This window comes from Bos javanicus, chromosome 13 (assembly GCF_032452875.1).
Source record: "Bos javanicus breed banteng chromosome 13, ARS-OSU_banteng_1.0, whole genome shotgun sequence".
NCBI lineage: Eukaryota > Metazoa > Chordata > Mammalia > Artiodactyla > Bovidae > Bos > Bos javanicus.
The window spans coordinates 74,374,831-74,386,884 of record NC_083880.1 but is presented as its reverse complement, the minus strand read 5'-3'; the positions used below and the strand labels follow the sequence as shown (position 1 = coordinate 74,386,884).

At 44.0% G+C, this 12,054-nt stretch overlaps 1 protein-coding gene across 1 annotated transcript; it reads left to right on the top strand.

The window, feature by feature from the left end:
* The first annotated feature begins 1,648 nt into the window (after positions 1–1,648).
* Positions 1,649–4,238, top strand: LOC133259803 (WAP four-disulfide core domain protein 13-like). Its single transcript, XM_061437753.1, has 3 exons — positions 1,649–1,956; positions 3,282–3,431; positions 3,961–4,238. The coding sequence occupies exons 1-3, from the start codon at positions 1,668–1,670 to the stop codon at positions 4,026–4,028; spliced, it is 507 nt and encodes a 168-aa protein (XP_061293737.1). The 5' UTR covers positions 1,649–1,667; the 3' UTR covers positions 4,029–4,238.
* The last annotated feature ends 7,816 nt before the right edge of the window (positions 4,239–12,054 follow it).

The following is a 12,054-nucleotide window of genomic DNA, read 5'->3' as shown; positions in this document are numbered from 1 at the left end:
CTCAGTCAGAAATAAATAAACAAATAAATAAGTTAAAAAATAATTTAAAAAACGTATGTGGTCAACACAGTAAAGTTTATCCTTATTCATAATACATCAGGGTGATCAATGAATGATCCATGTCAAGATTCAAGGGTCCTGGCTCCTCCCATCTATAGATCCATCATCTCCTATGGCTGCTTCTGCATCCAGCCAGCAGATGGGAAAAGAAAGCTAGGATGGAGGCCCTTAACTTTTAAGGGCCAGGCCTAGAAATGAAGTTTATTATTTCTCTCCAATATTCTATTTGCCATTATGTGGTCCCACCTATTGGCAAAAAAGACTAAGAATTATAGTCTAGCTCTATGCTCAATAAGAACAGGAAAATGGATTTGGTGAACACATGACAGTCTCTTACCTGCCTATTTATGAAAAACCAGACTCCTGAAGTAAGACCTAAGATGCTGGCCTCCATATCACTCTCGCCCTGGGAGCAAGCACCCTTGATAACCTCTGTTGTTGGGCTTCCCTGGTGGTTCAGACGGTAAAGGATCCACCTGCAATGCAAGAGACCTGGGTTCAACCCCTCAGTCAGGAAGATCCCCGGAGAAGGAAATGGCAACCAACTGTAGCAACCTTGCCTGGAGAATCCCATGGACAGAGAAGCTTGGCAGGCTGTAGTCCGTAGGGCTGCGAAGAGTCGGACACGACCGAGGCGACTTAGCACACTGAGCTTTAGAGCTCAGAACAATGAAAAGGGACAATGGGCCAGGGGCTTGGGTAAACATCCTTCAGGAGTGGGGCTCCAGGCTCCCCACTATGGAGCGCCCCTGGGGATTTCCCTTCACCATCAAAGTGGTATTTTACTTTCTCCTGGTTTAGAGATCCTGTTTCTTGCAGCATGCAAGATCTTTAGTTTCAGCATGTGAAATGTAGTTCCCTGACCAGGAATTGAAGATGGGTCCCCCTGCATTGGGAGCATGGAGTCTCAGCCACTGGACCACCAGGGAGATCCCTATTTCAATCATTATTTCTGCAATTCCTTTTTTTCCATCAAATTCTCTCACCATGAAACTAGGACCTGATTTTTGTCAGTAAAATACTTGTAAACAGGTGCAAGTATTTTGGGGATTAATGAAATAAGTTTTATTTAAAATCCCTTGTGGCTCAGCTGGTAAAGAATCTGCCTACAATGTGGGAGACCTGGATTTGATCCCTGGGTTGGGAAGATCCCCTGGAGAAGGGAAAGGCTACCCACTCCAGTATTCTGGCCTGGAGAATTCCATGGACTATATCGCAAAGAGTCGGACATGACTGAGCAACTTTCACTTCACTTCACTTCGTAGTTGATTTACAATGTTGTAAATCACTATAAAGCAAAGTGATTCAGTTATACATACATTTAAAAAACATTTAAAAAATATTCTTTTTCATTAGAGTTTATCATAGGATTACAATTTTTAAAATTTGGGAGTTTACAGCTCTTTTTTATAAAAGATAAAAAGCCCTAGTATCTACCTATATCTAGGTAATGGATAATCAACTGACAATACCTCATTACTCTTCTTCATACTTTTCTGTGTTTTTCAAACTGCTAAAATAAAAATTAGTAAAGTACAAAGAATCCATTTCTACAATGAGAGGAGTATATAAAGTATAAGAGGAGGCAAGTGCTTCTTGAGACATCAATGCCCAGCCCAGGAGTGGTGGCTGAAGACGGAGAGGAGGCAGAACCAGATGGTGCACTGAGAGAAGGTCACGTGGTCTCCCAACTCCCCACCCTGAAACCCTTCTTGAGCCCCTGCAGAACCTGGCCCAAGTGCTGGGTCTTCTGCCAGGCTCACCTTGACATGTCCGGGGTCAGCGTCATGAAGTCGTTGGGTCTCCCGCTGCTGATGCTCTCCTGCATGGCAATCCTGCCAGTTTCAGGAAGCTGGAAAGAAAAAATAGATTCTCCCTTTGAACTTCCACCTTACAGTAGGTATTTGGGCTGGGCTTCCAGATGAAGAAGGAATAGGAAACAAAAGGACCTTTCTCGGTCCAATTGCAGAGAAGAACCAGGGTCTGTAATAGAAGCAGTGGTTTTTTTTAAAGTCCGGGTACCAGAGGAAGGCTGAATGTTTTGTTCTCAATCTTGAGGGTCTTCTGATGCTACACGGAATGCGATTTTTTTTTTTAAACATGTGCACATAGAGTTTTTGTCCAGGAGAGCACTTAGCAGTGAAAAGCTCCATGGGGTCTAGAGCTTAGCTTGAGCTACCAGGAGTTTATGTTCTCAGGAGTTTCAAGGATGAGCAGCAAACTGGAAAAGGACTGGTAATAATTTCTTGAAATATGCCCTTTGTTTACAATGTTCTGAGTATTTCAGAACATTGGGTATGGAGAGGAGAAATAAAACACATGCTCATCTAGAAAAATGGTACTGATGATCCCAATTGCAAGGTAGGAATAGGGATGCAGACATAGAGAAGGAACTTGTGGACACAGCAGGGGAAGGAGAAGGTGGGATGAGTTGGAAGAAGAGCACTGACATAAATACCGTACCGTGTGTAAAACAGATACCTAGTGGGAAGCTGCTGTGCAGCACAGGCAGTTCAAGGTGGTGCTCTGTGATGACCTGGACGGGTGGAATCGGGGGGAAGTGACAGGGAGGCTCAAGAGGGAGGAGATATATTTTCACATTTAACTGATTCACACTGTTGTACAGCAGAAACTAACACAACATTGTAAAGCAATTATACTCCAATGAAAAAACAAATAAAAAATAGATTGAGGGGAAAATAAGCCTAGATATTCCAAGACTAAAGGCCAATAAAAAAATTCTGTTCCATGAAGAGAAATTTAGAACCACTGGTGTAAAAAAATTGAAATCAATAGAATTGAGGGGAGAAGAGCAGTGAATAACTAGTGATAGATGTTTCTAGGGAAGAACTAGGTGTGGAGGGCCATTTCCACCAGAGGTGGAACAGTGGAGTCTCTGCTCTGGGACCTGGTTCCCCTCATTCTGTAAAATGAGAGTGGGAGACTGGGAGATCTCTTGGGATTCTTTGTTCTGAAACTTGGGTTTCAGGACCCAGGTTCTGTGAGTTTAAATTCCACAGGGGTGACTTCAGGGTGGCTGGGTTTGTTGGGGGCAGGGGTGGGAGCAGGATCTTGAGTCTGGGCACTAGGAAGTCCACCTAGACCCCCGGGCAGGCAGAGGAAGAAGAGAAATGAGTGGAGCAGGTCCTGGGGTCTTGGAGGGGCTGATAATACTGAGGACGCTCTTCTTCTGGGAGTCAGTACTCATGTACTCTTCTAAGTTGAGCCAAAGCTGAAACTGAAACCCTGCAACAAGAGTCCCACTAATGAGCAGTGTGCCATCAAGTGCAAGCTTCACACGGAGTGTCAGCTCGGTCATCACTGCTGCAGTGCCTTCTGTGGAGATGTCTGCATGCTTCTGAAGCCAAACGGTAGGGTCTAAGAAACACCCTTCCTTGCCTTGCCATTTGGTTCTCAAGGACTATGGACTCCTGGGACATCCCTGGCAGTCCAGTAGTTAAAACTCTGTGCTTCCAATACAGGGGGCATGGGTTCGATCCATAATCGGGGAAATAAGATCCCACATGCCCCAAGGTACAGCCAAAAGATTTTTTAAAAAAGGAAAACCAAAAGACTATGGATTCCAAATTGCGGGGAGACAGACTGCAGGAGACTCAGCCTCCCCTCCTTCTCCCAGTTCCAATATCTAATCAAACCTGGGATCCCCTGCCTCTTCATTCATCTGAGTCCTTGTCTGCTTGTGGGCCTACCTGATTCATCCAGACTTCAGGAGGTCTGACATTTATGTCTCCTTGCTCATGGCTGACTTAAAACATCCCTGGAGAAACCTTGTGTGGCCCTTCCCTACGCTGCAGAACACATCCGTGCCCCTATGGTTTGGGAGGATCTGTTTTCTCTGGATTGTGTGATGACTGAGTACCTACTCCTCCTCTCTCCTAGTGAGCAGCAATACAGACCACAAAATCAGCAACATCCTGTCCACCGTGCAGCCCACAAAGCACCCGTGAGAGTCGGAGGATACCTAGGAGGCCTTGGAAGACCGTGCTGTGACCTCCAGTAGGATCATCTTCCTGACTCAGCTCTGGGTGGGGCGAGGAGGGTGGGCCCGGGTAATGTCCCCCTGCCAACCCTCTTCCCTAAGCTATTATGTTATCAGCTTTAATTCCTTGACAAATAAGCTGTGACAGTAAAGGAGACATCTGTTTCTTCTTCCATAACGCCGGCCCGTATCGTTCGCTGACCATCCCCACCCCACTTTATACATGCCCTCAACTTCTGCCTCCCAGCTCTGTTTTGTTTTTCTGATCACATCTTGCAGTATGTGGGATCTCAGCTCCCCAACCACTAATGGAACTTGTATCTTCTGCAGTGGAAGCACAGAGGCCTAACCACTGGACCACCAGGGAAGTCCCTGCCTCCCGGTTTGGATCCCCCTACCTCCTCCCCCTTTAGGGGCTTGATGTCCTTAGCCAAGATATCTGGATTCTACTCTTCTTTGTCCACGGACCAACCTCCCTGGGATGTTCTTATGGCTACAGAAAACACTGTTCCTCTGAGATCCCCATAACGTGGTGTAGCCTTTCTCCTATAATCTCAGGCCTGTGATTTAACTAGTTCATGAGCTTCCCAGGTGGCACAGTTGGTAAAGAATCTGCCTGCCAAGGCAGGAGATGCAAGAGACTTGGGTTTGATCCCTGGGTCAGGAAGATCCCCTGGAGTAGGAAATGGCAACCCATTCCAGTATTATTGCCTGGAGAATTTCATAGACAGAGGAATTTGATGGGCTCCTGACAGTTCATGGAGTCAAAAAGAGTAGGCCACGACTGAGCACAAATGCACACACATGAAATTACAATCTTACCTAAAGGGGATAGCACCAATGGTCTAGAATGAAAGGAAATACCCCTGGCCTCCCCAGGTTCTCTTCCTGAACAATGCCTAACGTGTTACCATTACTTATTCAATCATTTGGCACCTACAGGGCTATTTTCAGATGTAAATACTCCTAGAAATCATAAGCAACCTTTGGAGGGTGGTAGCCTACCATGTGCCCAAGATGGTGGCAAGGCCACTCCACATAAATGAGGGTATCACAAACTCTATCTGTTAGCATTTTACCCAAGGAAGGAGGTATAATCCAAACAGCTAGAAACCTGAATGAGACATGACGAGAAGGGGCCAATGGACAGACAGTGCATTAAAGTACAGAAGACAGTGGGTAGATGTAATCAGGCTTCCTGCAAGGAGAGATGCTTGGTCCTATCTTGAAGGATAGAGAGGAATTGGAATGCCCCAAATGATAGTTATTTTCCCTTCTTGAGTAGATTAAATGTAGACTTGGGGGGAGAGGAAAGGGAGCTTGAAGGACATGAAAGCCTGCTACCCTAACCTCCCCCTGCCTCCAATAGCAACAGACGAGTTTGCCGAAAGGGTTGGATCATGAATTTGGTACTAAATTCTATGGCCCTAGCATTTCTAATTTGCAACTTTTCCATTTTGATCTGTGCTGTTATGCCCATTAAGCCTGCAGAGAATAAGTTGTTGTTGTTCATTTCCTAAGTCATGTCTAACTCTTTGCGACCCCACGGACTGCAGCAAGCCAGACCTCCATGTCCCTCACCATCTTCCAGAGTTGACCCAAGTTCACGTGCATTAAATTGGTGATGCCACCCAACCATCTCATCCTGTTTGCCAAAATTAGTAACGGAGAACAAACAGGAACTAACAGGTGACTGAACCTATCCAAACTCACTGGGCAACTTGATGATGAATGAATATGCAGACCCCATTCTCCAAACACCTCTGCACTTGAGTTTACGGAAGTTTATCTGTGTCAGGGGACAAAGATGTGCTTCAGGGAAGGGGTCTGGTGGGGAATAGAGTTAGAGAGGGGCACTGTGCAGAAAAAGCATTAAGTGAGATGCATGATGGAGGACAGGTCCTCAATGTTTTCCTGGACAAGCAGGGGGTGATTGCCTTAGGACAAAACCAATGAACTAGTCACTGTTGAGTGATTAGAGAAAAAGAAAGTTGAGAAAAATCTCTGGAATCACTTGTCAGAGAGAAGACTCTCATTTCCCCAGGGGTGTGCTAGGAACACACTGAAACAGCCTTTGCACCTGGTTATCTAGCTTCAAAGTGTGGAGTCAACCCACTCTGGAAATGGGTGGTGATTGCTACTCAAAGATGTGTACTGAGAGCCCCCCAGGGGATCTCATTTTGGCTTTACTGGGAGGATTGGTCCTAAGTAAACTGGCCTGCCATGGTTGATCAAGCATGATTGATCAGCAGCAGACATTTTTAACATCTTTCTCTCAGTAACTGATAAAATAGGATGATATGTCTGCTCCCTCCTCCACAAAATCAGCAAAGAGACAGAATATTTGAGCAACATAAAGTGACTCTTCGACTTATATCAAAAAGAATTCAGGACTTCCTTGGTGGTCCAGTGGTTAAGAATCCTCCTGCCAATGCAGGGAACATGAGTTCAATCCCTGGTCTAGGAAGATTCCACATGCCGCAGGGTAATTAAGTCCATGTGCCACAACTACTGAAGCCCCTGCACCTAGAGCCCGGGCTCTTCAACAAGAGAAGCCACCACAGTGAGAAGCCTGCTCAACACAACCAGAGGGGAGTCCCCACTCTCTGCAACTAGAGGAAGCCCCAGTGCAGCAACAAAGACCGAGTGCAGCCAAAAATAAATAAGTAAATAACAAAGAATTCAGCATTTCTGTGGAATATACTTTTTCCCCCCAGAGCACGCGCATGTGTACTCAGTCCCTTCAGTCATGTCCGACTCTTTGCGACCCTGCGGACTGTAGCCCACCAGGCTCCTCAGTCCATGGGACTTTCCAGGTAAGAGTACTGGAGTGAGTTGCCATGTCCTCCTCCAGGGGCTCTTGCCAACCCAGGGACTGGACCCGCCTCTACTGTGTCTATGGCATTGCAAGCAAGGTTCTTTACCACTGAGCCACCAGGAAAGCCACATGGGAACGTTAAAGGATGTCTCAGTGAATGTCAATAAATTGCAATCAAACTGACTACGGTGGAAATTCAAAGTGACCACTGTGGAAATAAACTAGAAAATAAAATGAAATAGCTAGAAAACTATCCATACATAATTAAAAATAAGGCAATTCTAAGGAACCATGGGTCAAAATGAAATCATGTTAGGAAATAGAAAATATTTTGAACTGAAAAATGAAAATATGACAGATCAAAACATATGGATACAGAATGATGTCAATAAAACAATGACCTAGGAGACCCCAGTCTCTGTCCTCCTACAAAGGACAATACTTAGCTATCTGTGAACAAAAACAGCTCTGGGGGAGCGTTGGAGCCCACTTACAAAATCTGGGCAAGAAAACCTGAGCAACACATGGAATACCACCCGACAGAACCACCTAAGAGGAGAAGAGAACCGTGAGCTTGTTTCCGTTTTGTGAATAAGCTCATTTGTGCCATATTTTAGATTCCATGTATAAGTGGTGCCATACATATAAACATGGATAAAACGGAGTCACGTTGCTGCACACCAGAAACTAACAGGACACTGTAAATGGACTATTCGTTGTTTCATCTCTAACTCGTGTCTGACTCTTTGCGACCCTATGGTCTATAGCCCGTCAGGCTCCTCTGTCCATGGGATTTCCCAGGCACGAATACTGGAGTGGGTTGCCATTTCCTTCTGCAGGGGACCTTCCTGATCCAGGGATCAAACAGGAATCAAACCCAAGTCTCTTGTGTCTCCTGCCTTGGCAGGCAGATTTTTTTTTTTTTTTTTTTTACCACTGAGTCATGAGGGGAGCCCAATACTTCAACAAAAAAACAGAAAAAAAAAATTTTTTTTAAAGGAGAAGGGAGAATGGTTGCATTTTGCTTACAGCATCCCATCCCTGAAAGAAGAATTGCTTAGGCATTGCTCAGTCCCCAGTATCGAGAGGAATTTTTCCAGGTAGAAAGAATTCTCCTCCCTAGGAAAGAAAGGATTCTCCTAAGAATGAAAGAATTCTCCCCTAGGAAAGAAAGGAAACATGTCAGAACTTTGGTTATCCTCCCTGAGGCTCTGTATACCTTTTTCAATATATTTTTCTCTGTTGTTCAAATTGGATAATTTCTATTGCTCTGTCTTCAAGTTCACTGCTCTTTTCTCTGTCATCTACATTCTGATATTAAGCCTATCTAGTGAGTTTTTTATTTCAGTTATCATATTCTTCTCATAAAAAGTTTCTATTTCAGTCTTCTTTATCTCATCTATTTCTTTGCTGAGGCTTTTTACTTTTCCATCAGTTTCAAGGGTGTTCATAATTGCTTGCTGCACAATTTCTATAGTAGCTGCTTTCAAGTCTTCATCAGTGACCTAAATGGGAAGCAAATCTAAAAAGGAGTGGATATATGCGTATATAACTGACTCACTTTGCTGTACAGCAGAAACTAACACAACTTTGTAAAATAACTATACTCCAGTGAAAAAATTGGAGAAGGCAATGACACCCCACTCCAGTACTCTTGCCTGGAAAATCCCATGGATGGAGGAGCCTGGTAGGCTGCAGTCCATGGGGTCGCTAAGAGTCGGACATGACTGAGTGACTTCACTTTCACTTTTCACTTTCATGCATTGGGGAAGGAAATGGCAACCCCTCCAGTGTTCTTGCCTGGAGAATCCCAGGGACAGGGGAGCCTGGTGGGCTGCTGTCTGTGGGGTCGCACAGAGTCGGACATGACTGAAGCAACTTAGCAGCAGCAGCAGCAGTGAAAATATATTTTTAAAAAAGATAACAACAACAAAATCCCTCAATCATAATTATCTTGCCTCTCCCAACTTTATAGAAGAGGGAACAACTCTTATTGTAAGACCTTTGTCATTCAATACAAAGTAAGTTACAGAAATAGGAAAGATTAGGATGCCTATTACAAGCTGTTCATCAACTAAGAATGGATGTTTTTGGAACAGTTAAGGTGTGGTCAAGGTTTAAAAATTTTGAAAAAATATTAAATGATTTATTTACAGAGAGAAGTTTTTAGATGCATAGAGTAATCTTGGATCTTTACTATGTGAATCAACAGAATGCAAGAAAACTTCCACTCGTGTTTTTGCTCTTCTTCAAGAACATCAGTGAATTTGTGGAGAAAATATCACTGGTACGTCCATGTATACATGTGCATACTAAGTATTTTATATTTTTATTACTTGCTATCTTATGAAAAAATACCAAAGAAATGTAAAAAGAAAAAAGTCTTTGTCAGATAATTCCAACATTTATTTCATCTTAGAATTGGAGTCTCTGGATAGTCTTTTCCCTTATGAGTTGTTATTTTCCTTTTCCTTCATCCAGTTTCTAGTTCACTCACTCAGTCATGTCCAACTTTTTGTGATCCCATGGACTGCAGCACTCCAGGCTTCCCTGTCCATCACCAACTCCTGGAGCCTGCTCAAACTCATGTCCATTGAGTCGGTGATGCCATCCAACCATCTCATCCTCTGTGGTCTTCTCCTCCCGCCTTCAGTCTTTACCAGCATCAGGGTCTTTTCCAATGAGTCAGATCTTCACATCAGGTGGCCAAAGTATTGGAGCTTTCAGCTTCAGCATCAGTCCTTCCAATGAATGTTCAGGACTGATTTCCTTTAGGACTGACTGGTTTGATCCCCTTGCAGTTCAAGGGACTCTCAAGAGTCTTCTCCAACACCACAGTTCAAAAGCATCAATTCTTTGTTGCTCAGCTTTCTTTATAGTCCAATTCTCACATCCATACATGACTACTGGACAAACCATAGCTTTGACTAGATGAGCCTTTGTTGGCAAAGTAACATCTCTGCTTTTTAATATGCTGTCTAGGTTGGTCATAACTTTCTTTCCAAGAAGCAAGCATCTTTTAATTTCATGGCTGCAGTCACCATCTGCAGTGATTTTGGAGCCCAAGAAAATAAAGTCTGTCACTGTTTCCATTGTTTCCCATCTATTTGCCAGGAAGGGATGGGACTGCATGCCATGATCTTTGTTTTTTGAATGTTGAGTTTTAAGCCAGCTTTTTTCACTCTCCTCTTGCACTTTCATCAAGAGGCTATTCGGTTGCTCTTCACTTTCTGCCATAAGGATGGTGTCATCTGCATATCTGAGGTTGTTTATATTTCTCCTGGCAATCTTAATTCCAGCTTGTGCTTCATCCAACGTGGCATTTTGCATGATGTACTCTGTGTAGAAGTTAAACAAGTAGGGTGACAATAAACAGCCTTGATGTACTCCTTTTCCAATTTGGATCCAGTCCTTGTTCCATGTCTGGTTTAACTGTTGCTTCTTGACCTGCATACAGATTTCTCAGGAGGCAGGTAAGGTGGTCTGGTATTCCCATCTCTTTCAGAATTTTCCATAGTTTGTTGTGATCTACACAGTCAAAGGCTTTGGTGTAATCAATAAAGTAGAAGTAGATGTTTTTTCTGGAATTTTCTTGCTTTTTCTATGATCCAACAGATGTTGGCAATTTGATCTCTGGTTCCTCTGCCTTTTCTAAATCCAGCTTGAACATCTGGAAGTTCATGGTTAATGAATTGTTGAAACCTGGCTAGGAGAATTTCTAGCATTACTTTGCTAGTGTGTGAGATGCCAAATAATTTTGGATTATATAGGGGCATTTTGAATATTGTATTATGGAACTCTTGGGTCTTGTTTAAATCCACCGGAAAAAGCTGATATTTTGTTTTTAAAAGTCATTGAAATGGTTAGGTTCAGGTTTAAAAGTTCCATCTGTCTTCTGCGGGTGGTGGTTCCAATGTCAGTACAATTTCTAAAGCTTTGCAGTTCATTCAGTAACTTCCCTGCCTGTGTACCACCTAGTGGCTAGTCTGGGACCTAGACAATGTATTTGTTCATTTCTCAAGGCAATGGCACCCCACTCCAGTACTCTTGCCTGGAAAATCCCATGGACGGAGGGGCCTGGTGGGCTGCAGTCCATGGGGTCGCTGAGTCGGATACGACTGAGCGACTTCACTTTCACTTTTCACTTCCATGCATTGGAGAAGGAAATGGCAACCCACTCCAGTGTTCTTGCCTGGAGAATACCAGGGACAGGGGAGCCTGGTGGGCTGCCGTCTGTGGGGTTGCACAGAATTGGACACGACTGAAGCGACTTAGCAGCAGCAGCAGCAGGGTATGTTAAATAGGCTTCCATACATGCTTGGAGGTGAGCCTAGGAGTAACCAAGTAACTTTCCTGAGTTATTTTCCCTGTGATCTCCCCAGTATCTTGTGTTTCTTCAAAACACCTTAAAGCATGGGCTTTGGTTACCCTGCTCCTCTAGGCACTTCCACAACTGCATCCATACTCAGGGCAAGTGGCAGAAGAACAAAGACAGAAGTGGAGGATGGCAGGGGCCCACCCACTCTCAAAAGTACAGCTGTACCCCATGAGGAAGATTTCCCTTCTTTCAGGGTCTTGGTTCCTTCTAATTCCTGTACTAACTGCAGTCGTCACTAGCATAGAATTTCTTAGGGGCCAGGGTGAAAAAGAACAAAAAAAAAGAAAGGAAAAAATAAAAACAAAAACCCTGCACCGCTGCTGAACATTGCAAGTTCCCTTTCACATGCATCAAGCCAAAATTAGAAGGTTTCTTCTGAAGCTCTGTCTCTCTGCACCTTAGTGCTTATTTCCTGGTTAACCAGGAATATTTGATGGAGGAAAAAAATGCCAGTAAACTCATGATTGGTAGTGTGGCCCTTGCAGTCTTTCCCAGTCTGCCGGCTATTACTTATTTTACAGCTTTTATACTCTATTCAGTGGGAGACACAAGGAACCAGAACCAGTAAGTAGCTTTTCTTACCCCTGGAAATAGGCTCACCTTTCCTTCTGCTAGACTTTGAGTTTGTGTGAATCTATTTCAGAGCAGGGCTGCGTTTGGGGTGACTGGTTGATGGTTGCTGTGGTTGCCCTTGAGTGCACCGTGAATTTTAAATTTCATCCTCAAAACAGAAATAGTGTCTGTGTTTAGGGTGGAGCTGGGTTTATCAGGTTTTTTCCGCCCCCCAACAACTGCTCT

What these genes read in the sequence shown, in the direction of transcription:
- LOC133259803 (XM_061437753.1), top strand. Translation starts at nt 1,668, where the DNA reads ATGCCCAGCCCAGGAGTGGTGGCTGAAGACGGAGAGGAGGCAGAACCA. An exon ending in CTTTGAACTTCCACCTTACA is followed by an intron (nt 1,957 to 3,281) that starts GTAGGTATTTGG and finishes TACTCTTCTAAG; the next exon opens with TTGAGCCAAAGCTGAAACTG. An exon ending in CATGCTTCTGAAGCCAAACG is followed by an intron (nt 3,432 to 3,960) that starts GTAGGGTCTAAG and finishes CCTCTCTCCTAG; the next exon opens with TGAGCAGCAATACAGACCAC.